Source organism: Pleurodeles waltl, chromosome 2_1 (genome assembly GCF_031143425.1).
Source record: "Pleurodeles waltl isolate 20211129_DDA chromosome 2_1, aPleWal1.hap1.20221129, whole genome shotgun sequence".
Taxonomy (NCBI): domain Eukaryota; kingdom Metazoa; phylum Chordata; class Amphibia; order Caudata; family Salamandridae; genus Pleurodeles; species Pleurodeles waltl.
Window position 1 is genome coordinate 279,122,088 of NC_090438.1, and position 27,700 is coordinate 279,149,787.

At 43.2% G+C, this 27,700-nt stretch overlaps 1 protein-coding gene across 4 annotated transcripts in view; it reads right to left on the reverse strand.

Annotated features, from left to right (window-relative positions):
- ATP11C (ATPase phospholipid transporting 11C) overlaps positions 1-27,700 on the reverse strand; it is a 589,522-nt gene that overhangs the window by 65,883 nt on the left and 495,939 nt on the right. For all 4 annotated transcript variants that reach the window (XM_069212455.1, XM_069212454.1, XM_069212452.1 and 1 more), the window contains exon 21: positions 3,347-3,449. In XM_069212455.1, the coding sequence (XP_069068556.1) occupies positions 3,347-3,449 (103 nt within the window). The remainder of the gene's footprint in view (positions 1-3,346; positions 3,450-27,700) is intronic.

Below are 27,700 nucleotides of genomic sequence, written 5' to 3' on the forward strand. Positions count from 1 at the left end.
GCATCTCCTTCTCTGCGGTCTCCGTCTATTGTTATTTTTAACGCATACCAGGTACTGTGTGTGACAAAGAGACAAATGTTTATTTCCAAGGATTAAGACTCTTTTAAATCTTGCAAGAGTGAAATTTCAACTTGGGTTTATTGGATCTTTGTCGTTTTTACCTTATTTCATTCAGATACATATTATCTAGTTTTCTAAACCTGTGTGGTGTATTTGTGTTGTGTTTTCACTGTTATTGTATGAGTTATTGCACAAATAGTTTATTTACATCTTGCCTTCTAAGTTAAGCCTGACTGCTCAGTTCCAAGATACCAAAGGGTGGGCACAGGATAATTTGGATTGTGTGTGACTTACCCTGACTAGGATTGTGGCCCCTACTTGGACAAGGGCGTATACCTCTGCCAACTAGAGACCCCATTTCTAACAGCATGGAACCGGTTCTTTGGACCCTTTTAGAAGAGGAGACTGTACCTCTTCTTTGAGGAAGCCTGTGTGTGCAAGGAGGGATACTGAGAGATGTCGAAGTGAGCACCAGGCAGTAACCAAGTTGGATAATGGAGAGGACCCATTGATTTGATTTTATGTCTGTCCACTGTGTGTAGTAGTCCTGAATTGGTTTTATATCGGGTTTTTGCATTTTTAGGTAGTCAATGATTTGTTGTGGAAGCTGAGCCCCGGGAGTTATTGTTTTGGCCCCTGCTTCTGAAATTATTGCTTCTGAATGTGCCTTTAAAGAAGCCTCTGGTGTAAGAGCTTGAGGCTTGATTATTTTGGGAGGTGGAAGGGTCAGATGTTATAGATGTTACACACATTGGGCGGCCAAAAAAATCCCCTTTGTGCTTGGGACTGAAGAGCCCCCATGGCCTTCACAGTGTCCGTGTCTTTTTTTTAACTTCTCTAATGTAGTGTTAAACTTGCGGACCAAAGAGATGCTCTTGGTCAAAAGGCATATTTAATACTGCTTGTTGAATCTCTGCCTTAAATCCAGAGCTCATAAGCCATGCATGCCTCCTTATCAACACACTGGTATGTATGCCCTTTGCTGCTGTATTGGCAACATCTAGTGCACACCAAATTGAATTACTTGCAATTGTTTGTCCCTCTAAAACAATTTTCTGGCCACGCTTGTGATGCTCCTCTGGGTGATACTGGAGGAGATCCTCCATTTCGGCCCAGTAAGCTCTATCGTATCGAGAGAGTAAGGCTTGTGAATTGGCAATACATGAATGATTGTGGCTTGCATAGCCACTCTCTTGCCTGCCGCATCAAGCTTTTTACTCTCCTTGTCTGGTGGAGGAGAGTCTCCAGTGGCCTGGCTATTAGTCCTCTTTCTGGAGTTAGTGGACTTTATTGAATCTGGTGGCACTTGTGACCCGATAAACAGTGGGTCCGAAGGTGCAGGCTTATATATCTTTATCCACTCTAGGTGTTAGGTTTCTGGAGTGGACAAGCTCTAGAATGATATCATCTGCATGGCACATCATCCCTGAAAGCATAGGGAGATATAGGGTGTCTCTATGGGTGGTGGTAAGGGTATCAAACAAGAAATCTTGTTCAGTGGGTTCCTTATGTAGTGGTACATTACGGTAAGCAGCTGCCATAGCAATAGCTTCTTGTTGGATGGTAGTATCCTCTGGAGGGGATGGCCTAGCAGGATACAAATCCAGGTCAGTGTTAATGACCAGGTCCAGATCATAGAAATCCCAGGGTCTGAATCCTGTAGTGTGTCCTCTAAGTAGTGCTCTACAAACAATGGTGAGTTCTGTGGAGTGAGATCTCCTGCAGTTGGAGAGGCGGGAGAGTGAGAAGAAGAGACAGGTGGAGGGGAAGTAGTGGGAGGGGGAGGAGGAGGAGAATGAGGCGGCAAGTTGTCAAATGCCTCCTGAAAGTGAGCTTCCTTTTAAAAGTCACAGTAGGGGAAGCTACAATTCAACCTGCGCCTTCTTGATTGTATAGCCTGTGCTGTTTAGCATCCATAGTCTCAAGTATGGGCTGAATGGGTGAGGGCATGAAGGAAAAGTGGCCTGAGTCCAAAGGCTCCTAAGTAATATGGCCTCTTATTTTTCAGAGCCAAAGTTTTCAGTCCATTGACCTTTACACTGCGAAATTGGTTCCTAAGAGAGTCGGCTCGAAGTGGATGCTGTTGGTGCTGATTGTTTTCCGATAGTAGGTCAGACCGAAGTGGATGAGGTCAATGCCGAAGATGCAGCATTAGGCTTCAGAACTATTAGTGCTAAGCCAGTAGGCGGGGCAGCTGAAGCGTCCTACTGAGACCGATTATGGCTTGATTGCAGTGGTGGTCCCATGACCTCCAAAGGGACTTTTTCTGAGTTTTTGTGGGTGGGGGTTGAGCCACAGTACTCACTGTTTGCGCCGACATCAGTTCTTGGCTCTCAATGGCAGATTGGATGTCAGAATCTGAATCTTGGATGGAGATGGCTTCTTCCTGTTCGTCCCTAAAAATATCCGGGGTGCCAATTCTGGAGATTTGCATGCCATCTCAAACCTTATCAGTCTTGAAGAGTTTTCGTGGATCAAAACGATTGACACCATTCACAGGTAGCCTCTTGATGATCCAGTGAGAGGCACAGGTTGCACACCCAATGGTGATCGGTATACAGGTACTCAGGTGGCACTGAGGACAGAGTTGAAACGGTGTCCATTCTATCAGGATTATATTCTTTTTGGCACCACAAGTATATAGGTCCGAAGGCCGGCGGGGCCCGCCTCAAAGGTGGAGACTAGACCTGAAAAGATAGGAAGAACAATGTACGAAAAGAAACTGCGATCTAAAGTACAATACCGTTGGATATAGAAAAAAACGGGAGACCGGAGCAAGTCAAAGACAGAGCAAAAAAATGACACGTCCGAACCCGACGCCGGCGAGAAAACAATCTAACAAAGGACTCGATGCCCATGCCCAGTATCAACAAGAAGGAGGAGTTACTCGATCCTGTGACTCGAAAAACAACTCCTTCTAACAAAAGCAACTTGAAACACTCTGGACCCAGCACTTGTTGGCAGGTGAATGCAGAGCATGTGTATCTACAGCTACACATGCCATCAAAAATTAACTTTGGCAATTTTAATGGCAAAGAAATCTTATTTTTTACTTTTGATAACATAATGATCATACCTGCTCTAGTAAATATTAGATATTGACCATTTTGCTTACCTGTTCACGGAGTTCACTTTTTAAAGAGGATGAATCAAAAATTGAAATCGTGCATTAACTATGTGGTAAAGGGACTCTTTGAAATTCACAACAGAATATTTATTTTGTGCTCAGAATGCTTCTTGATGTCCTGCTTTACACTAATAATTTCACTGATAGAGACCTACTTACCTATACCGACATGTGCTTCCAAGATCATACTAACATCATTTGCACCATCCCCCACAGATAACGTAATCGGGCTGCCCCTTGTGTTCTTCACCATTTTCACAATCTATTGAATAAAAAATAAAACACATGTATACATCCATAAAAAAGAAACATTTAAGTATATTCACACTGCCTGTGTCCTCCATGTCTGGTGAACAACTGCTCTCAGGTAGCGCCCAAAACTTCAGCCAAGATGCTCCTCAGGCAAATAAACATCTGACCTATATGGAAAATGTCACTTACCCAGTGTACATCTGTTCGTGGCATGAGACGCTGCAGATTCACATGCTGTGCATTATCCTGCCATCTAGTGTTGGGCTCGGAGTGTTACAAGTTGTTTTTCTTCAAAGAAGTCTTTTCGAGTCACAAGACCGAGGGACTCCTCCCTTTCGGCTCCATTGCGCATGGGCGTCAACTCCATCTTAGATTGTTTTCCCCGCAGAGGGTGAGGTAGGAGTTGTGTATATAGTAAAGGTGCCCATGCAATGGAGTAAGTATGTAAGTATATAATGTGATTAAAAGTGATATATATTTACAAATGTACAAGTTTCATCAACATATAATATACAGTTTTCATCAACTTAAACGGCTACAGGCTCCCGGGGAGGCCGGAGGGGGCATTTGAATCTGCAGCGTCTCATGCCACGAACAGATGTACACTGGGTAAGTGACATTTTCCGTTCGATGGCATGTGTAGCTGCAGATACACATGCTGTGCATAGACTAGTAAGCAGTGATGAAGCAGAAATGAAGGTTTTACACTTATTTACGCTTAAACGTAGTGTTGAAATAATCATGTGTGACTTTAACCGAACTAATAAAGATTGTACGGGGACAAAATGTGCCCTTAGAGTAGTTTGCCAATATTATAAGCGTGCTTTATATAACGTGATGTACTAGAATTGCACTAATCCGACATAATCGTAAACGTGTGCTACGATTTGCTTGTTTGAAATGCTTTAGCTTAGCATAACTTTAGCGGAGGCTTTGGCCTAGTTGCCTGGTCTCACGGTTTAGATGCTCGTATTTTTCCAATGTGCTATTAAACGTGTATTTTTGCTTGAAGCTGTACTTTTCCACTGAGATCGTTCACATGCTTATCTTAAAGTTTCGTGCCAGCTTGGCATTTTTCTCTTTACTCCAAGGTCGATCTGCAGGTGCGGACAATGGAGGCTCTGAAAGTGAGCTAATTGGTATAAAATGTTGCAACTTGCGTACCCATCTCCAAGGATAATGTATGCTTAAGTAAAAGCTTGAGAACTGTTGTTTTTGATTGGACAATTTGAAGCTAACCTATGAACCCTCCAATGGAAGACCCTACTGGATTTGAACTGTTGTCTATAAAAACCAGGTGCACAAGAAGAAATTAGATCATTACGGCCATTATCGGACATCCCGCCATTTTGTAGACTTCGTAGCTATTATGGCCCACTTTGCTGCGACGCCATTTTGAAAGAGACTTTGATGCTTTCTCTAATCGAGAGAAAGAGACTCTAAATGATTCTTGCCCTAGAGACTTTAACTTTGATCCCTTTGCATGAAGTAGTAGTTTTACCTTGCCGCCGTGAGGCAATTGCCCCGTCCACCCCTGCCCCTTTGCCCCGTCCCATGCTGATCGAAACGGTACCCATGCTGATCGAGAAACGGTACCTGTGAGACGAAGACTTCCTTGTATGCTGATCGTAATTGGTAAATATGAAAGGAAATTGTAAAATTGCATTGTGTTTCTTTTAGGTAACCAACTGCTGATTTTTGACAAGATCCCTAGTCAGGAGTTTTTCTAAATTAATGTTGCTAAATTGTTTTGCATGAAGTCCCACATGCCGATGCTAATTTGAGGTTAGATGAGGATTCCTTGTGTTGCACGATGCAATTTGAGACCTTGTTATGCTGACTAAATGTATGCGATTAGCTCGTTACAGATTATCGTATTAGTGATTTGCATAGCTATTATCGAATGCCTTGTGATTCAAATGCTGCATAGATTACACTTGTTTCGCCGCTATGGACAGCTATTAATGTTCATTTATGTTTATCATTTGGTGTTGAGACACATTTATATTGTGCTAGCTTTGTTAATATAGGGAAATAAATTCACTAACTTTGAATAAACTGGTGTGGTTATTCCTGACTGAAAGGTCAGGGTTCGCCGAAATGTATTCTGGATTAATTGTTAAGTGTTATGTTGATCAGGGTATTGCTTATGTTCGTTATTGATTATTGATTTAATGAAATTGATCGATATAAGAGTACGGAGAGTTCCCACTTAGCCAAAAGATTAATCGGCCTAAAGAGCGTCCGAATACAGGTAAAATTACTAGTACGGACCGCTCTATCAGTAGATGGTAGCAGAGGATGGTTTCGTCTTTTGGGACCCTGTACTCTTAAAGTACATGGTGTTGAATTAACGAGTACGCATTTTGAGACCCCACTCGAGAAGTTGGATTAGATTTTTCTTGGGTAAACTGATTGACAGAATGATGATGGGCTAGGTCCACCACGACTTTCCCGGGATCTCGGAGCTTGCGAATGGAGAGAACGGAGGTGTGGAATCGGCGTTGGCGGTACTAGTGATGGTATGAGTGAAGTTAGGGTTTTGCGCTTGCACAGCTTATTGCCGAAGATTGTGTGAAAAGGTTGCGAGGAATTTTTTTCTTTTTAGGGAATAGCGGAGGTGCGACTCCGAGTGTAGAAGTAGGGAAGTCGTCGAACTTCATAGAAATAGCAGAGGTGCGGCTCCGAGTGTGAGAGTAGGGAAGTCGTCGAACTTCATGTGCGTGTGGCGCTTTGTGCATAAAAAGGTCCACGTGGTTGTTGTTGTTGAGACGGGCCCTGCGAGGTCAAGAGACTCCGGAGTATGTTGATCTATGTTGTGGTCTGGGCGGTTTAGTAGGTTGATCGGGCGTGGTCAACAAGTCGGTACGTGTGTTAAGGGAGTGAAAGAAACTTCGACTTCGGGCTTTGACAAGATTCTAAGTGCACTAGAATAGATCATTGACAAGTTGAGAGTAGGTCTGCGGGTCAGATTTGCTTGCGAACGTGGGGACCGAGAAAGACGGAATAGCGGCCGAGGCTAGTGAAAAGTCCCTAAGGTCCTGAAGCGACTGTGTTACCCTTCCTGTAGTAAACCGACAGATCCGTTTTATTTTTTGGTAGCTCGCGATACATGCAAGAAGTTGTTACGAGAGGAGCTGAATGAAGGAGGATTAGCCGCGAGGCTTTGTCAGCCGCAGTGTGTGTGAGTGTGACGTCACTAGGAGCCGCGCTGGGATAGGTTGGTTGGAGAGAAGGGTCGCGAACGGATTGGACGCAGTCCGTGGGGCTCGTTTGGAAGGGGAAAGGCAAGCGAAGAGTATTCCGGGAATTAAAGTCACCTATTGATTACAAATTTTGTGAAATAAAAGACGAGAAAATGAAATTCTTTAAAGCATTCAGGAGTGCAATGAAGGGGGAGTCTTACATTAAAGCGAGCGTAGGAGAGGAGACGCCGCCCGAAGGCACACCAGCTTACATTGTAATGGAAGAAAAGGGGTTAGCTCCGTGCCTTTGGCTAAAGCAATGGCACAAGTTGACAGAGAAACATGGGAGCGTAGCATTCCCGATCCACGGGACATTCAATATAAGGATTCTGGAGAATTTGAGATTCACGATGTACGACATGAAGGTACCTCCAAGGCCAGCACAGTTTGAGGCGCTAGCAATTTGGGAACTGATGGCTAGACAGCAACAGCAAAATAAGTTCGAGAACAGGATAAGGAAGGTAGAAAAGACACTAGCGGACGCTAGGTGGGATAGTGCACAGAAGGTGTGGAGGTCAGATGTACTGCAGGGGATAAAATTGTTTCCCGCAATTACTAAGGAAGAAGAGGAGACAGGTAAGAAAGCTACCTGTAAGACAAACAGGAGGTGTTCCAAGGATAGAGAGGACGAGGAAAAGTTGAGAAGAGAAGAGGAGTTAGAGGATGAGGAGTTAATCATGCAATTGCTGAACGACCGTCCACCACCTTATGCAGAGAGTGGACAAGGTCCAAGTACCAGTTCTGCCCCTCCGGCATCGGTACAGAACAGTGAAACTCAGAGCTCAGGAGCTTCATCGGGATCTAAGGACCCGAGTCTACTGTTCACCCCGCAGATACCGCAGGTTAGGAGAATATATCCAGATGTGCCCATGTTGAAACCTGCAGAAAATTATCAGCCGCAGATCCCAGGGTACTACAGCAGTGACAACGGTGCAGGAATGATTCTAGATCCAACCGTAAGGGGAGTACAGAGTGGTCACAACCAAACAATGGTACAAGCTGAATCAACCCAGTTTTTGATGCCTCAGAAGCAGATGCAGGGGGGAACAGCACATGCTCAGATGACGGGGAGTCAGATGGGCATGCCGGCAATGATGACCCATGGTGTGGGAATGAACATGCCTCAGAACATGGGGAATGGACAAAACCCAGATGCGATATCGCTACCCATTACTGTAGGTCCACCGGTACCTTTGTACAGTCAGCCTAATCTAGGTATGAGCGGTCAGGGATCAATGCTGCAGAATGGGACAGAGAGGAGGTGCATAGAAAACACTCCAGGGATAACTCCGATAGTGGCTCAGCCAACAGGATCTGGGACCTTGATGGAGTTTAGTCCCATATGTGCTCAGTCGACACTGGTGAGGTCGAGTCCCCCACTGATAATACCTCTGTCATTGAATACTGAAAAGTTGCCGCAACCATCAATGGCAGTCGATGTGAACGCTACACTGATGGGGTTGAATGCGCAACAGCTGACACAATGGTTCAACAGTCTAAATTCCACACAAAGCTCGGACAGTGGGAAGGGAGAAGATTATGTGAATAGGATGAGGTTGAACATGGAAGCACAAGAATTGGTGGAAGGGACTATGGGTGTGAATAGGTTAGAATCCTACTCGGAAGAAGAGCTGAGGTATCTATGTCCCAGGATTACGAAGGAAGTGAATAAGGTACATAAAAGCTTGCAGGAAATAGCTGACAAAAACGGGGTTGATATAGACAAGACAAAACACTTGAGCAGGAGCTATAGGTTGGATTTCGGTACCGCAGATTTTGAACACATGAGGTCAGCAGGCATGAAGGCGCACCTTAGAGAACTGCTGCAGAGTGCACAAGTGTGGAGGTGCTTAGACAAATGGGAAAGCAGGTGGGTAAAGAGAAAGGAAAAGAGGAGGGACAGTGCTACAGAGCTCAATGAGAAAAGACCACAGAGTAGCGAGGCAGTAACCATGTTACCAATGAGGGAGACAGCAGAGGGAAAATTAATACATGTACCATGGCACAGAAGTGACATTCAGTCATTTACGGATGACTTTCCCAAACTGAGAGAGAAGCCGATTGAATGGTATCAACAGGCTGATAGGTTTGTGAAGCTTGCAAAATGTCTCTGGGAAGACCTGAACACTCTCTTCGAGATTGTGGTTCCGGCAGATTTGTGGGAGGATTGCAAAAGAGCTGTAGGTTGGCCGACAAGTGAACCAGAGAGAGACAGGGAGACGGGTGCACCATCACCTATGGTGATGAGCTTGTACTACAAGGTGATTGAGCATTTGAAGACGAAGGTTGCCGCGAAAAATGTGGATTGGCAGAAGATCGATCGAACGGCCCAAGAGGCTAAAGAGTCGATTCATAGTTACTATGAGAGGTTGTTGAAGGCGTTTAAGAACTACAGTGGCACAGAGACAATAGAGGCGAAGGACATGCTTCATTTTGTGTTCAGATTTGTGGAAGGGCTGAGACCAGAAATAAGTCAGATGATAAAGTCGCATTTGATTTGTTGGCAGTCGAAACCGATCGATGAGGTGTTGAATTATGCGAAATACTGTAGCGACGAAATTGAAGTGAAACAGAAAAGGTTGAAAGAGAAGGTGATGATGATGCAACTTAAAGCAGCTCAGACAGGTCTGCAAGGTTTGCAAGGGATGCAAGGGTTCCAACAGCAGGTACCGCAACCGCAGCCGCAGTTGCAGGGAAATATGATGTTTCAGCCACAGGCGAGAGGCAGAGGTAGAGGAGGTTTTGTGAATAATGGTCCGGATTTGAACACTGTTGTGACTGGTGTGCAGGCAATGAAGAAGGTGATGCCGTGTCACGTGTGCGGAATTGTCGGTCATTGGAAACGCGAGTGCCCGATGGTGGTGCAGGAAGGTGCAGGTGCAGGTGTTGGTCAGCAAAACAATGATGTCAATGCATTTCAGACAATGAGGGGACCGAAAATGAGAGGTCCAAACCCAAATTTTCAGACCATAAATCAGTTGCAGGGATTACAACCTATGCAGCCGCAGCAGATGCAGATGCCTCGTATGCAGATGACGCAAATGCAGCCAATGCAACAGCAGTTACCCATGGTACCTAATCAGCAAATGCAAATACCTTTGGCACCAATGAGTCAGCAGCAAGTGATGGTTCCTCCACAGGTCTCGGGTCAGGTAATGAGTACAAATGGCACAGTACAGCAGTTCCCACTACACAGTGAGAGTGGAATAAACAATGTATGGGAGAGTGAAAGTTCAGAAGAAGAAGGAGATTGTGTGCTTGCAGCATCCTTGGAAGTTGATCAAAAGGGTCCGTACGTAGATGGAAGAGTAATGGGTCATCGTGTTTCATTCTTGGTTGACACAGGAGCCACACGTTCGACTGTTAAGAGCAGTGAAGTACCAAATTTGCCACTCTCAGGGAGGACAGTTCAAGTGGTGGGAGTAGCAAACAGGCACCTGACGAACCCAATAACAGATCCGGTACCAGTCAGCATCGGTAACTATCAAGGGGTGCATCAGTTTGTGGTATGTGACTCAAGCCCGATAGCACTGTTAGGGAGAGACCTATTGTGCAAATTGGGTTGTTCGATTATGTGTTCGAACGAGGGAATAACAATTCAGACGAGCAGTGATGGGGAAGAAGAGGACAGTGTAGAGGGGGATGAGATGGAAACTGTCGATGAAGAGTATCCTCTGATTTGTCTTTTCCCGATGATAACTGAAGAAGATATTCCAGCCGAATTACGGGAAACAGTCGGAAAGGAAGTGTGGGATATGACAGGGAAAGAGGTGGGATTGATGAAAGGAGTGGAACCAGTGAAAGTGACTGTAAAGCCCAATGCAATCTTTCCCCAGACCCCACAATACCACATGGCACAAGATACCCTCATGAAAGTTGCCCAACTTATTGACGAATTTGTAAAACAGGGGGTACTGAAAGAAGTGTTAAGCAGTCCATGTAATTCACCAATAATGGGACTAATAAAGCCAAGTGGAAAGGTCCGACTTGTGCAGGACTTGAGGAAAATAAATGACATCATAGTCAAGTGTTGCCCTGTCGTACCAAATCCAGCTGTGATAATGTTTCAAGTCCCTTGCGATGCCGAGTGGTTCTCAGTCATCGACCTGTCACAAGCATTCTTTTCTGTGCCCCTTCATGAGGACAGCCAATTCCTCTTTTGTTTCAAATTCTTAGACAGGGTGTACAGTTGGTGTCGAATTCCTCAAGGGTTCTCTGAGTCACCGTCAATCTTCAATCAGATTCTAAAGAAAGATTTGGAAGCATTAGAATTGCCATTCGAGTCAACCCTAGTACAGTACATTGATGATTTACTGATCGCGTCAAAGACAGAAAGTGGCTGCACAGCCGATACCATTGCTCTGTTGAACCATTTGGGAAGGAATGGACACAAGGTGTCTCCTTCCAAATTGCAGTTCTGTCAGAAGAAAGTGAAATACTTGGGTCACCAGATAGAGAAAGGGTCAAGAAAAATAATGAAGGAAAGAATAACGAGTGTACTTCAAATGAGTCCACCAAAGACAAGGAGGGAGGTGAGAAAGTTTTTGGGAATGGTGGGCTATTGTCGCCAGTGGATTCCCAACTTCTCAACTCTAGCAAAGCCTTTACTGAAACTGACCCAGAAGGATGCCTTGGATCAAATTGAACTGAAAGGAGATGAGATGGATGCTTTTGTTGAATTGAAAGAGTGCATGTGCAGGGCTCCAGCTTTAGGTATGCCTGATTACACAAAGCCTTTCACATTGTTTTGCCATGAACGTGATGCATGTTCTTTGTCTGTCTTGACACAAGCCCATGGTGGCGTAAACAGACCAGTAGCGTATTTTTCAGCTACTTTGGATCCGGTTGCAGCAGCATTCCCAGGGTGTTTGCGCGCCGTAGCAGCAGTTGGTATCAGCCTCACTCAGAGTGAAGGAATAGTGATGGGACACCCAGTAACAGTCATGGTCCCTCACTCAGTTGAGATACTTTTGACCCGCTCCCGAACGCAACACATGACCGGAGCGAGACTCACAAGGTATGAAACGATAATTCTGGGCTCACCGAATGTGCAGCTGAAAAGGTGCACTACGTTGAATCCAGCAACCTTGCTTCCTGGTGAAAATGCTGAAATTGAGAACGCTGAAGACGTCGAGCATGACTGCCTTCAGGTGACTGAATTTTGCACAAAACCTCGACCTGACATTAAGGACACTAAGCTTGATGAAAATGACCATATTGTTTTTGTTGATGGTTCATGTCTAAGAGATGGGATGGGAATTTTGAAAGCAGGATATGCTGTATGTACTGTAACAGGTGTCTTGGAAGCGGGCTGGCTCCAAGGAGTCTATTCTGCACAAGTAGCAGAACTTGTAGCTCTTACAAGAGCATGTCAACTGTCTGCATTGATGAAAGTCACCATTTACACTGATAGTCAGTACGGGTTCGGAATTGTGCACGACTTTGGCCAACTATGGTCACAGAGAGGTTTCCTGACTTCTTCAGGATCCCCAGTGAAAAACGGGGAGAGAATAAGGGAATTGTTACACGCCATTCAAATGCCAGCTGAAGTTGCAGTGGTAAAGTGCAGTGCTCATACAAAAGGACAGGACTATGTTTCTCTGGGAAATGCATATGCGGATCAAGTCGCAAGATTTTGTGCCTTGAACTGTATATTACTCAGAGATGAATGGAATTCGAAAAGTGAACCAGAACTCGAACCAGCTGAAGCATTTGCCTTGAAGGTTGTAGATACAATCGATGAATTAAAAGCACTACAGAATAACGTCAGGGAGGATGAAAGAGAGTCCTGGATTAAATCACAATGTATAAAGAGACCAGATGAGTTATGGGTTTCAAATGAGGGAAAATTTGTTTTGCCAAACAGTCTCTTATCACAGCTTGCGCGGTTCTATCATGGGCAAGCTCACCTAGGGAGAGATGCCATGATAAGATTGTTCAAAACTGATTGGTTTAACCCCAGATTTCGTCAAGCTGCAGAAGCAGTTTGCCATCGATGTGTCACTTGCCAGCAGATGAACCCAGGAAAGGGAACAGTTGTGAACGCCAGCCACATTGGCAGGGCCAGTGGGCCATTTAGTAGGATGCAGATAGATTTCATTGAGATGCCTGTGCATGGAGGTCTAAAGTATGTGTTGGTGATTGTGTGCATTTTTAGTCACTGGATTGAGGCATACCCCACACGTAGAAATGACAGCCTTACAGTTGCAAAGCTATTGTTGAGGGAGTTAATACCACGTTTCAGATTCCCGATCTCTTTAGAATCAGATAGGGGAAGTCACTTCAATAACGAGGTGATAAAGTTACTTTGCGAAGCGCTGAACATTGAGCAAAAACTGCATTGTAGCTATCGCCCTGAAGCATCAGGATTGGTGGAGCAGATGAATGGTACACTGAAATCAAGAATGGCGAAAATATGTGCATCGACAAATTTGAAATGGCCTGACGCATTGCCCTTGGCGCTAATGTCAATGAGAAACACCCCTGATAGAAAGACTGGATTGTCTCTGCATGAAATTCTCATGGGCAGGGCTATGAGACTTCCTGCAGTTCCCGCAAACGCGCTTTTGAATATTACAGATGATATGGTGTTAGACTACTGCAAGGGTCTGGCTGACGTGGTTTGCTCTTTCTCTCACCAGGTGGAAGCAACCACCTTGCCACCGATCCAAGGTCCAGGACACACACTGAAAGCAGGTGACTGGGTCGTGGTAAAGAAGCACGTGAGGAAGTCGTGTCTGGAACCCCGTTGGAAAGGCCCTTTCCAAGTGATCCTGACGACAACTACCGCTGTGAAGTGTGCGGGGGTTCCCAACTGGATTCACGCCAGTCACACAAAGAAAGTGTTGTGTCCCACAGATGAGGAAGTTGAAGCGCTGAAACTGCCAGTGCCTGATAAAACAGTGCTGAGTGCTGGGACAGAGCAAAACCGAACTGAAAGTGAACAGGCAGGAACGGAAGAGAGAGAGATATTCTCTGAGGACGAAGAGACCAACTCACTTGGGGAAGACCAAGGAGAAAGTTCAGACAGCGACGAAGCAGCTGAAGGTGACAAAGAACCTGAAGCAGCTGAGGGTAGCAAAGAGCCTGAAGCAGCTGAAGGTGACAAGGAACCTGAAGCAGCTGAAAGTGATACAGAGCCTGACGAAAGTAACCGTGACGAAGGGCTCGAAAAAGGTGAAAAAGCAGGAGAGCCTGATCAGAGGAGGGCTTTCCCAGAAGCAGACGATAGAGAAAAAGAAAAAGAGAACGTGATCGATTCCCCAGAAGGAGGGGACAAGGCAGAACAGAACGAAAAGGTTCAAGCTTCCACAGAAAAGATCGCAGGTCCAACAAATGGACATGGTGCAAAGAGGAGACTAAGTATATCACCAGTTAAACAAAGGACTGGAGAAGGTTTGAATGACGGAGAAAGGCCAAAAGTGAAAGAGAAAAGAAAGGAAGTGTCTGTCGTGGTACCAACTTCGAGTGAAGAAAAAGACTTGACAAAAGAGGAAAGTACCAGTGAGGCAGAATCGAAAAGAGAAGCAAAATTGAAAAGGAAAAGGATACCGAACAGGAGATATTCCGTTCCTGAATGGGCATATGTAGTCAATGACGATTGGACTGACGAATTTATATCTCTAGGCATCGAGAGCGAAGAAGAAGAGATACCAATAGAAAAGAAAAGTTTTATGGACAGTGTTGATTGAAAGGGTGATAAATGACATTGCCTGCTACAATCTAAAGTGAAACAAACAACCAGCTGAGACATTGCTAAACCGGATGAGACATTTGCTAAACCGATAAAGACTGAGTTATAGCCGAATTGAGACAAATGCTGCTAACCGATAAGTGACTGGCCTCTTGAAGAAGACTGTGTGAACATTGCGCTCGTTCAGCTTTGTAACTGAATTGCTAAATAGTTTCATTTATAGGTGCTTCTAGCTCTCTGATTCTATACAGATCATGACGCAAAACAGTAGAAAGAAGTATTGTAAATATGTGTGTATAGGCTTGATAATTGCATGTGTACTAATAATAATGGCAATTGTACTTGGAATGCATGGTAAGGGTGAGAATGAGAGAATTGATGCTTCTACTTTTGCTCCTGTTACTGTCACTGAACTAACCGCATTGAAAAGATTAGAAATAGATGAGAGACTCTTGCATGGTAAGAAAGAACTTTCATATAATGTTTTCTATCGCTTGCTAACAGAATATGTTGAGACTATGGATGCGAAAGATTGTTATGTGTGTACACAGATACCGACATCAGTAAAGGAAGGGGTGACTTATCACCACATGCCTCTTACATACGGGATTACATGTAGTATAGTAATGTCTAGATTTTATGGTCAAACTAACATACAGTATTTTTACTCAAATTATGATGTTACCTTTGCATATGTTCCTATAATAGCGCAGCTAAGCCAGATTGCTAAAGATTGGGATGCTAAAATAATGAGGGAATTTTTCGAGCCAATGCTACCTTTTGAAACGGCTCACGCTCATAGGGAAAACCTTACCTGCTCGCTCTCTGCAGTAGAAATAAGCTTTTTAGATCGTACAGATGATAGAAGGGCACAAATGAATGCGAAATTAGAAAAAGAGCTACATAAGAGGGCTTCAGTAGATAATTATGATTTTGCTGCAATAAAAACACAAGGGAGAATAGCTTTAGATGCTTGGCATGTAGGGAAATTTTGTATATATCGAGGTGAATCTTATTATGACAACATTTTTGTAGGAGCGAGTGAGTGTAAACATACGTTTATCTTTAAGGCCAAATGGACATTCATGATGAACGGACTTGACCCTGTCATTCCAGGTGTATATTACATTTGTGGGTATAATGCCTATTATCGTCTTCCGAAAGGATGGTGGGGGAGATGTTATTTGGCTATAGTGTTCCCAAAGGTTTATCAACTGGATGACCTATCGATGATTCCAAAGACATCTGGATCCCATCGTATCCAGAAAAGAGAGACCGCAGCTGCTGTGGTAGGAGATATATTTGGAGCCATGATTCCTTCATTAGGAGTTGTGTTGAATTCCATCAAAATAAGAAAGTTGTCTACTATAGTGGATAACATGTTGACAAAGTTTTCACGTGCTATAATCCTGATAGATGCTGAACTTGCAGCGGAAAGAGCTATGACTCTTCAAAATAGGCTTGCTTTAGACATTCTTTTAGCAAAGGATGGCGGAGTTTGCAAAATGCTTGGTGCACGACACTGTTGTACATATATTCCCGACAATAGTGTGAAGATTAAAACTATGCTTGCTAATCTAACAAAAGAGAGTGCAGATTTGAAGGAATTGAAAGAACCAGGAGTGTGGGAGAAGGTTGGAAAAGGACTTGCTTCAGTGGGACATTGGATTGGGGGAATTTGGAATGGGATACTGTTAAAAATAATAGAGGGAATATTAATTGTAGTGATTTGTATATTTGGAATTTGGGGAATAATAATGATAATGGAAAGAATTAAGAGAAGAAAGGAAGAGAAAATAATGAAAAGAATGGCAGAAGAATACAAAGCGACAACTAGGGGAACTAAAAGGAAAAGAGAACTGACAGAATTTTAATGGAATAAAATTTGTGGGCATGATTTGTGTGATAACTAGTAGTCATCAGAGGAGGGATTGATGAAGCAGAAATGAAGGTTTTACACTTATTTACGCTTAAACGTAGTGTTGAAATAATCATGTGTGACTTTAACCGAACTAATAAAGATTGTACGGGGACAAAATGTGCCCTTAGAGTAGTTTGCCAATATTATAAGCGTGCTTTATATAACGTGATGTACTAGAATTGCACTAATCCGACATAATCGTAAACGTGTGCTACGATTTGCTTGTTTGAAATGCTTTAGCTTAGCATAACTTTAGCGGAGGCTTTGGCCTAGTTGCCTGGTCTCACGGTTTAGATGCTCGTATTTTTCCAATGTGCTATTAAACGTGTATTTTTGCTTGAAACTGTACTTTTCCACTGAGATCGTTCACATGCTTATCTTAAAGTTTCGTGCCAGCTTGGCATTTTTCTCTTTACTCCAAGGTCGATCTGCAGGTGCGGACAATGGAGGCTCTGAAAGTGAGCTAATTGGTATAAAATGTTGCAACTTGCGTACCCATCTCCAAGGATAATGTATGCTTAAGTAAAAGCTTGAGAACTGTTGTTTTTGATTGGACAATTTGAAGCTAACCTATGAACCCTCCAATGGAAGACCCTACTGGATTTGAACTGTTGTCTATAAAAACCAGGTGCACAAGAAGAAATTAGATCATTACGGCCATTATCGGACATCCCGCCATTTTGTAGACTTCGTAGCTATTATGGCCCACTTTGCTGTGATGCCATTTTGAAAGAGACTTTGATGCTTTCTCTAATCGAGAGAAAGAGACTCTAAATGATTCTTGCCCTAGAGACTTTAACTTTGATCCCTTTGCATGAAGTAGTAGTTTTACCTTGCCGCCGTGAGGCAATTGCCCCGTCCACCCCTGCCCCTTTGCCCCGACCCATGCTGATCGAGAAACGGTACCTGTGAGACGAAGACTTCCTTGTATGCTGATCGTAATTGGTAAATATGAAAGGAAATTGTAAAATTGCATTGTGTTTCTTTTAGGTAACCAACTGCTGATTTTTGACAAGATCCCTAGTCAGGAGTTTTTCTAAATTAATGTTGCTAAATTGTTTTGCATGAAGTCCCACATGCCGATGCTAATTTGAGGTTGGATGAGGATTCCTTGTGTTGCACGATGCAATTTGAGACCTTGTTATGCTGACTAAATGTATGCGATTAGCTCGTTACAGATTATCGTATTAGTGATTTGCATAGCTATTATCGAATGCCTTGTGATTCAAATGCTGCATAGATTACACTTGTTTCGCCGCTATGGACAGCTATTAATGTTCATTTATGTTTATAATTTGGTGTTGAGACACATTTATATTGTGCTAGCTTTGTTAATATAGGGAAATAAATTCACTAACTTTGAATAAACTGGTGTGGTTATTCCTGACTGAAAGGTCAGGGTTCGCCGAAATGTATTCTGGATTAATTGTTAAGTGTTATGTTGATCAGGGTATTGCTTATGTTCGTTATTGATTATTGATTTAATGAAATTGATCGATATAAGAGTACGGAGAGTTCCCACTTAGCCAAAAGATTCATCGGCCTAAAGAGCGTCCGAATACAGGTAAAATTACTAGTACGGACCGCTCCATCAGCAGTTATTCCCCAAAAGCGGTGGCTTAGCCTGTAGGAGTGGAAGTTGTTTGAAATAATGTTTGTAATACTGCCTGTCCTACTGTGGCTTGTTGTGTTGTTAACACATCTACACAGTAGTGTTTTGTGAATGTATGAGGCGTAGACCATGTGGCTGCCTTACAGATTTCTGTCATAGGTATATTTCCTAGAAAGGCCATTGTGGCGCTTTTCTTTCTAGTGGAGTGTGCCTTTGGGGTAATAGGCAGGTCTCTCTTTGCTTTCACATAGCAGGTTTGAATACATTTCACTATCCATCTGGCAATGCCTTGTTTGGATATTGGATTCCCTGCATGAGGTTTCTGGAAGGCTACAAACAGTTGTTTTGTCTTGCGAAATTGTTTTGTTCTATCAATGTAATACATTAGTGCTCTTTTGATGTCTAATGTATGTAAGGCTCTTTCGGCTACTGAGTCTGGTTGTGGAAAAAAGACTGGGAGTTCCACTGTTTGGTTTAGGTGGAACGGTGATATAACTTTTGGTAAAAATTTGGGATTTGTGCGTAGAACCACTTTATGTTTGTGTATTTGTATAAAGGGTTCTTGTATACAGGGAGTGCAGAATTATTAGGCAAGTTGTATTTTTGAGGATTAATTTTATTATTGAACAACAACCATGTTCTCAATGAACCCAAAAAACTCATTAATATCAAAGCTGAATATTTTTGGAAGTAGTTTTTAGTTTGTTTTTAGTTTTAGCTATGTTAGGGGGATATCTGTGGGTGCAGGTGACTATTACTGTGCATAATTATTAGGCAACTTAACAAAAAACAAATATATACCCATTTCAATTATTTATTATTACCAGTGAAACCAATATAACATCTCAACATTCACAAATATACATTTCTGACATTCAAAAACAAAACAAAAACAAATCAGTGACCAATATAGCCACCTTTCTTTGCAAGGACACTCAAAAGCCTGCCATCCATGGATTCTGTCAGTGTTTTGATCTGTTCACCATCAACATTGCGTGCAGCAGCAACCACAGCCTCCCAGACACTGTTCAGAGAGGTGTACTGTTTTCCCTCCTTGTAAATCTCACATTTGATGATGGACCACAGGTTCTCAATGGGGTTCAGATCAGGTGAACAAGGAGGCCATGTCATTAGATTTCCTTCTTTTATACCCTTTCTTGCCAGCCACGCTGTGGAGTACTTGGACGCGTGTGATGGAGCATTGCCCTGCATGAAAATCATGTTTTTCTTGAAGGATGCAGACTTCTTCCTGTACCACTGCTTGAAGAAGGTGTCTTCCAGGAACTGGCAGTAGGACTGGGAGTTGAGCTTGACTCCATCCTCAACCCGAAAAGGCCCCACAAGCTCATCTTTGATGATACCAGCCCAAACCAGTACTCCACCTCCACCTTGCTGGCGTCTGAGTCGGACTGGAGCTCTCTGCCCTTTACCAATCCAGCCACGGGCCCATCCATCTGGCCCATCAAGACTCACTCTCATTTCATCAGTCCATAAAACCTTTGAAAAATCAGTCTTGAGATATTTCTTGGCCCAGTCTTGATGTTTCAGCTTGTGTGTCTTGTTCAGTGGTGGTCGTCTTTCAGCCTTTCTTACCTTGGCCATGTCTCTGAGTATTGCACACCTTGTGCTTTTGGGCACTCCAGTGATGTTGCAGCTCTGAAATATGGCCAAACTGGTGGCAAGTGGCATCGTGGCAGCTGCACGCTTGACTTTTCTCAGTTCATGGGCAGTTATTTTGCGCCTTGGTTTTTCCACACGCTTCTTGCGACCCTGTTGACTATTTTGAATGAAACGCTTGATTGCTCGATGATCACGCTTCAGAAGCTTTGCAATTTTAAGAGTGCTGCATCCCTCTGCAAGATATCTCACTATTTTTTACTTTTCTGAGCCTGTCAAGTCCTTCTTTTGATCCATTTTGCCAAAGGAAAGGAAGTTGCCTAATAATTATGCAAACCTGATATAGGGTGTTGATGTCATTAGACCACACCCCTTCTCATTACAGAGATGCACATCACCTAATATGCTTAATTGGTAGTAGGCTTTCGAGCCTATACAGCTTGGAGTAAGACAACATGCATAAAGAGGATGATGTGGTCAAAATACTCATCTGCCTAATAATTCTGCACTCCCTGTAGTAAATGCTTGTATTTCACTTACTCTTCTAAGAGATGTGATAGCTATTAGGAAGGCTACTTTCCAGGTTAAGTATTGCATTTCACAAGAGTGCATGGGTTCAAATGGTGGACCCATGAGTCGTGTTAATACAATATTGAGGTTCCATGAGGGACCTGGTGGTGTTCTCGGGGGTATGATTCTCTTTAGACCCTCCATAAATTTGATGACTGGGATTCTAAAGAGTGATTTTGAATGTGTAATCTGCAGATAGGCAGATATTGCTGTGAGATGTATTTTAATGGACGAAAAAGCTAGATTTGATTTTTGTAAGTGTAATAAGTAGCTTACAATGTTTTTTGCGGACAATGTAGTGGTTGAATTTGATTATTATGGCAGTAATAAACAAATCTTTTCCATTTTATTTGCATAACAATGTCTTGTAGTAGGTTTTCTTGCTTGTTTAATGACCTCCATACACTCTTGTGCAAGGTCTAAATGTCCAAATTCTAAGATTTCAGGAGCCAGATTGCTAGATTGAGCGATGCTGGATTCGGGTGTCTGATCTGTTGTTTGTTTTGAGTTAACAGGTCTGGTCTGTTTGGTAGTTTGATATGCGGTACTACTGACAGATCTAGTAGTATTGTGTACCATGGCTGACGAGCCCAAGTTGGTGCTATTAGTATTAGCTTGAGTTTGTTTTGACTCAATTTGGTTACTAGATATGGAAGGAGTGGGAGAGGGGGAAAAGTGTAAGCAAATATCCCTGACCAACTCATCCATAACGCATTGCCCTTGGAGTGAGGGTGTGGGTACCTGGATGTGAAGTTTTGGCATTTTGCGTTTTCTTTTGTTGCGAATAGGTCTATTTGTGGTGTTCCCCAGCTTTGAAAGTAAGTTTGTAGTATCTAGGGATGAATTTCCCATTTGTGGGTTTGTTGGTGATCTCAACTGAGATTGTCGGCTAACTGGTTTTGAATTCTTGGGATGTACTGTGCTATTAGGCGAATGTGATTGTGAATCGCCCAATGCCAAATCTTTTGTGCTAAGAGACACAGCTGTCATGAGTGTGTCCCTCCCTGTTTGTTTAGGTAATACATTGTTGTCATGTTGTCTGTTTTGACAAGAATGTGTTTGTGGGCTATTAACGGTTGAAATGCTTTCAATGCTAGAAATACTGCAAGTAGTTCCAGATGATTTATATGAAGTTGGCTTTGTTGAGCGTCCCATTGTCCCTGTATGCTGTGCTGGTTGAGGTGTGCTCCCCACCCTACCATGCAAGCATCTGTTGTGATCACGTTTTGAGGTACAGGGTCTTGGAATGGCCGCCCTTGGTTTAAATTTATAGGATTCCACCATTGAAGCGAGGAGTGTGTTTGGCGGTCTATCAACACCATGCTTGTGTCCATTGTTTTGCTAGGCACTGTTGTAAGGGCCGCATGTGTAGTCTTGCGTCTGGGACAATGGCTATGCATGAAGACATCCTGCCTAGAAGTTTCATCACAAACCTCACTTGATAGTGTTGGTTTGGGTGCATGTTTAGTATTACATTTGTACCCTTTGTGGACTTTGAGTGGCAATCCCTTTTTCTGTGTTGATTGTTGCTCCTAAGTATTGTTGTATTTGACACGGTTGTAGATGTGATTTTTGGTAGTTTATAGAGAACCCTAGCTTGTGAAGCTCTTTCTATGATGTATTTTGTGTGTTGAAGACACTGTTTCTGAGTGCTGGTTTTTATTAATCAATCGTCTAAGTAAGGGAATACGTGCATGTGCTGCCTCCTGATATCAGCAGCTACTACCGCAAGGCATTTTGTGAATACTCTTGGTGCTGTTGTTATCCCGAACGATAACACTTTGAATTGGTAATGCACGCCTTGGATTACAAATCTTAAGTATTTCCTGTGGGAAGGATGTATGGGTATGTGTAAGTAAGCATCCTTGAGATCTAATGTTGACATGTAGTCCTGTTTGAGCAAGGGAATCACGTCTTGAAGTGTCACCATGTGAAAGTGATCTGATTTGATGTAAAGATTTAGTGTTCTGAGGTCTAATATGGGTCTCAGTGTTTTGTCCTTTTTTGGAATTAGGAAATACAGAAGATAAACACCTGTTCCTTTTTGATGGTTGGATACTAGTTCTATTGCTTCTTTTTGTAACAACGCTTGGACTTCTAGTTGTAACAGATCTAAGTGCTGTTTGGACATGTTGTGTGCTCTTGGAGGCACATTTGGTGGTATTTGTAGGAATTCTATGCAATAACCATGTTGGATATTGGCTAGGACCCACAAGTCCGTAGTCATGGGTTTCCAATTCTGGCAATAATGTGTGAGTCCCCCCCCCACTGGTGTTGTGTGTTGGGGGTTTGTGATGTTGGAGTCACTGTTTAGTTTGTGGAGTTTTTGGGCTTTGGAATTTCCCGCTTGTTTTAGGGAACTGTCCACCCCTATATTGTCCCCGAAAGCCTCCTCTTTGGTATTGGCCCAGGTATGTGGGTCTGGCCTGTGAGGTCGAAGGCTCTATGCTTTGGGCCCGAAACCCCCCTCTAAAGTGTGGCTTCCTAAAAGTGCCTCTGCTCTGTGGGAAGTAGAGCGTGCCCATGGCTTTGGCCGTGTCAGTGTCTTTCTTTAGTTTGTCTATTGCTGTATCCACCTCCGGCCCAAACAATTGTTGTCAGTTGAAAGGCATATTCAGCACAGCCTGCTGGATCTCTGGCTTAAGTCCGGAGGTACGTAGCCACGCGTATCTCCGAATGGTGACCGCCGTGTTTACTGTTCTGGCCGCCTTGTCTGCTGAGTCCATAGCCGACCTTATTTGATTGTTGGAGATGGTTTGGCCCTCCTCTACAATCTGCTGGCCACGCATTTGGAACTCTTTTGGAAGGTGTTCAATAAAATGTTGCATTTCGTCCCAATGTGCCCTGTCGTATCTTGCCAATAGAGCCTGCGAATTGGCAATTTGCCATTGATTGGCTGCCTGTGCTGCCACTCTTTTGCCTGCAGCATTGAATTTCCGACTTTCTTTGTCGGGTGGTGGTGCATCCCCAGAAGTTTGTGAGTTCGCCCTTTTCCGGGCTGCTCCCACTACCACTGAATCAGGAGTCAGTTGTTGCGTAATGTACACATGGTCCGTAGGGGGAGGTTTATATTTCTTTTCCACCCTAGGTGTGATGGCTCTGCTCTTGACTGGGTCTTGAAACAACGGTTTGGCGTGTTTCAACATGCCTGGTAACATTGGCAAACTATGATATTGGTTGTGTGTTGATGACAGGGTATTGAATAGGAAGTCATCTTCTATAGGTTCAGAATGCAATGCTACGTTATGAAAAGTAGCTGCCCTGGAAACCACCTGCACGTAAGCAGTACTGTCTTCTGGTGGTGATGGCCTTGCCGGGTAGCAATCTGGACTAATATCAGAGACTGGTGCATCGTACAGATCCCATGCATCTGGGTCATCTTGGCTCATCCCTGTGTGCGTTGGTGACTGCACCATTGGGGGTGTTGCTATTGGGGACAGATGTGGTGAGGTTGGTGGTGATGGCTGTGGAGAAAACTGTGGTGGTGTTTTTTCTTTAGCCACTTTTGCTTTTGGCTGCATTTCCGCCTCATGGAATGCGAGCTACCGCTTCATCTTAATTGGGGGAAGTGTACTTATTTTCCCTGTGTCTTTCTGTATATGGAGCCTCCTCTGGGTATGGTCTGGCTCTCCCATCCCCAGTTCTTGTTCAAACCTGTGGCCTTGTAATTGTGAGGAAAGGCCCTGTTCGTCCGTATAGGAGCTTTGTTTCGGCTCCGAGGCTGGGTGTTTCGGCACCGAAACCTTTTCAGCAGTCTTTTTTGGCTCCGAAGAAACCTTCTTGGATTTCGGGGTGCCGATTTCTCGGTGCCGGATCTGGTCAGAGCCGGTATCTCGGTGCCGAGTATATTCAGTGCCGGTATCTCGACCGGAGTCGGATGTCTTCGGCTGCTGTGAGGCCTTTTTCGGTGCCGATGCTTGGTCACCGTGCTTTCGGGTAAAGCCATGGCCTGTCGGCGGTGGCGTCCCCTGGGCCTTAATGATTTTCGAGTGAGTTTTTGCCGGGGCAGGTTTACTCACGGTTTGTTGCCTCGTCGGATGCTCAATCTCGAGCTCGTCCAAGTCCGAATCTGGAATGGAGAATGTCTGCTCTTCTTTGACGTCGGTGTGCCCGGCCGGTGTCAACGCCATTTGAAGTCTTCGAGCTCTCCGGTCCTGCAGCGTCTTCTTCGACCGAAATGCCCAAAAGGCCTCGTACGTAACCTCTTTGTGTTCGGGGGACAAACACAAATTACAGACCAAATGTTGGTCTGTATAAGGATACTTAGTGTGGCATTTGGGGCAGAAGCGAAATGGGGTCTGTTCCATGAGCCTTGAAGACACACGCTGTCGGGCCGACCAGGCCCCGCCGAGGAGTGGAAGTCCCGAAGGGCTGCCGGAGCTCTTCTTTTCATCGGTGTCGATTTGCTATCACTAACCCGATACCGAGCGCAAACAATACCGTCGAATTTTCCGATTGTTAACTAACTTTTCCGAACCGAAACACGGAGCGAACCCGATGGCAGAAAAAAAACAATCTAAGATGGAGTCGATGCCCATGCGCAATGGAGCCGAAAGGGAGGAGTCCCTCGGTCTCGTGACTCGAAAAGACTTCTTCGAAGAAAAAAAACTTGTAACACTCCGAGCCCAACACTAGAAGTCAGGATAATGCACAGCATGTGTATCTGCAGCTACACATGCCATCGAACTGGGGGTTATCATGCAAAATTATTTACTGTAGACAAAAAAAGTAACAATAATAGGTAAACAAGTTTCTCACACCTGTGGTAAAGGTGGTCTTAACTCAGGTGTAGTTAGTGGTACACCTACATGAATGAACTGCTAACTGTGTAGTCTGTATCCATTATATCTTTGTCTCTCCAAAATGGTTTTAATATGGATTCAGTATTCAGTGTGTTCCGATTATTATGTTCATTTTTTTCAGGGAATGCGTTTACATAAAATACTTTGGAGTGGCACAGGACAATATTGTCTGTTCAACAACAGAATGAATGTGACATGACCATGTGCTTTTCATTTCTCTTTTTGGTTTTGGGTGAAGATATATTGCCCACTTGGGCTCGAGTTACCTTGGTGTCCTGCGTTTTATATTGATGGGTCAGAAAAGGACTGATGAATATTTCAATAAATTAGAGGATGGTGAATAATTTGCACTACAAATGAATGGTTCCTTTCCAATTGATACATGAGATTTGATGTTTGGACTTAATGCAGAATACACAAGCACGTTAATTTATACATATGTTTGAACAAATGTAATGTACCCACTTGGGCAAAACAGCACTGAATAACAGCACATACATAAGAATTTTTGTTTTTTAACATGAAAATGATACAACTATGATAGTATATTACCTCCTCAGCGATTCCTCATGCATGAGGCCAATGTTATGGATGTCTTGTTGGACATACAAAAATCTTTTCTTTTGAATATTTTTTTCTTTTACATTTAGTTGCCACAGTGTCCTATTTCTATTTTGATACAAGGTATAAACGTAAAGAAGTAAGATGTTTGCTTCAACTTCATGGTGTGTGAAAAGCTTTTGCTGAAGTGCATTACCTATTAATGTTTTTATTTGCTTACAATAAATACTTTTGATTGCTTGATATGTGCCTCTGGAGTGCTGACGTATTTGCCTGAAAAAATCACATGTACAGCAATGTATAAGATATAAATATATATAGGTAGAAAATACTTTTTTTTTGTTTTGTTGGAAAGACAATGCTTGCTTTAAGCCTGTGTATGAATTTATGGTAGTCAATACAAATAGGCAAGATGATAATCAGAAAGCGACATTAATGAAGAAGAACTAGAGACAAATATATTTTCATTGGTCTGACATTAAGCATTTCTAGCATAATGTTAACCTTATAAAAGCTCTCTTACCCAATAGTTGCAAGAGCTGGAGTTCAGAAAGCTGCTAAAAAGGGTTTCTAATTGGATTTAAGATTTTTTGATAACCACTAAAAACATTCAACAGCGCTTCCGAAAAGGCAAGTAAGTATTTGTCATTCATTGTTTGAATTGTGCCCTTTATATTTGTACACTGTTTTTAAATTTTTACATTTAGCTCATTCCAATATTGTTGTGTTCTAATTTACCTGTACTATAGAAATTGTTTTTGCAACAATCTTTCATCTTTCTTTGCTTTTCTTTTATGGTATATCTTGGGAACTGGTGTTTAATTTGGGGAAAAGCCTGAGCTGATTTTTATGTATCAGACAGTCATTTGTCTCTCCACCTTTTTCCTGCTATGCAGCCCTATCTCCCTGACCATCCTAGACATTCGGAGAAAGAGCAAGCGCATGTTCACAAGGAAATGTGGATTATATGAACTCTCACTCTAGGCTCTACGCCTAGGTTACTCTAACATGGCACAATGGACAAGGCCACAACATGGCTCTTGATTGCAGTGACTTTCAATAGGTTAGTCATATGCTGGGTATTTGCAGTCAGTGTATTTATGTGGATCAAAAGGATTGCTACGATGATTTCAGTGCGGTATGCATGATGATGCAAAATCACACAGTGCTGAGGAAAACACTGGGGCAACAAAGGGTGGCCGTTTACATTGCTTGTCTAACCTGTTGAGGACATTTCTTGGTAGCACTTAAAAGTACCTTGGATAGTGGTCGGCCCACAAAACATTTGGGGTCATTCTATAATGTGTAAGTATTCGGAAAATGATAAATGCCTGCACTATGCCTTTTTGACACATGGTACAAGCAGACCAACACCCATCAACCTAACCTCCCCCATTTTTTTATTTAGCTATTGCAACTAACTTACCTCTGACAACTATACAGATTCTAATTTGAATCCACCTCCCATTCCCCGCAACAAAAAGAATGTTTATCTTAGGAACTGAAGAAGTTAAGATAACAAACCATTTCAAATTTCTATAGACCCACACCTTTAGAGCTCTTTGAGAATCACGCCCTTGTAATGTTTCGAGACACAACCTTGGAGCATGTCTTAATAAGTAATTATAAATTAACAGTAACAATTACATTTAAATAAAAAATTGACATTTATAATAATATATAAATTCGAAACAGGTTGTTAAAATATTTTATAATATCTATGTATCTTTTTAACTATTGCAAATAATGTAATTATTCCTATGGGGTTTCATTTTAAGTCCCTACCTCCATTATTTTCAGTGTGTGGGGTTGCAGTACCTGTGGATGACTATAGGTGGTGCTGATCTTACTGCTGTTCCTTTTTGGCAGTAGTAACAAACTCATACATTTGGCCACACTCCCTTTTACGGGTGGTGGATAAATGTAAATCTACACTTTTGACTACCATTACCAGACCTCCCAACTTGTGAATTTTTTTTAACTGTGTGAGTAGGCAGTGTGGCAATGAAGGGGCAGGGCCTAGTACCAAGCACAGCCCAAGACACTTCTAAATCCACAGCCCCCGCTCCCACAACAAGCCTTCTCCGTTTCCACGAGTCCCCCCCCCCCCCGAACTCACACCCACCTAGTCAAAATACAAATCAAAGCTTTTGAGGCTGCCTCTTTTGTCCTGGGGAAGTTCCTCAACTTCTAATGGACATCGGCTGACCTAAACCTCCAAACAATTAGACGGAAACCTG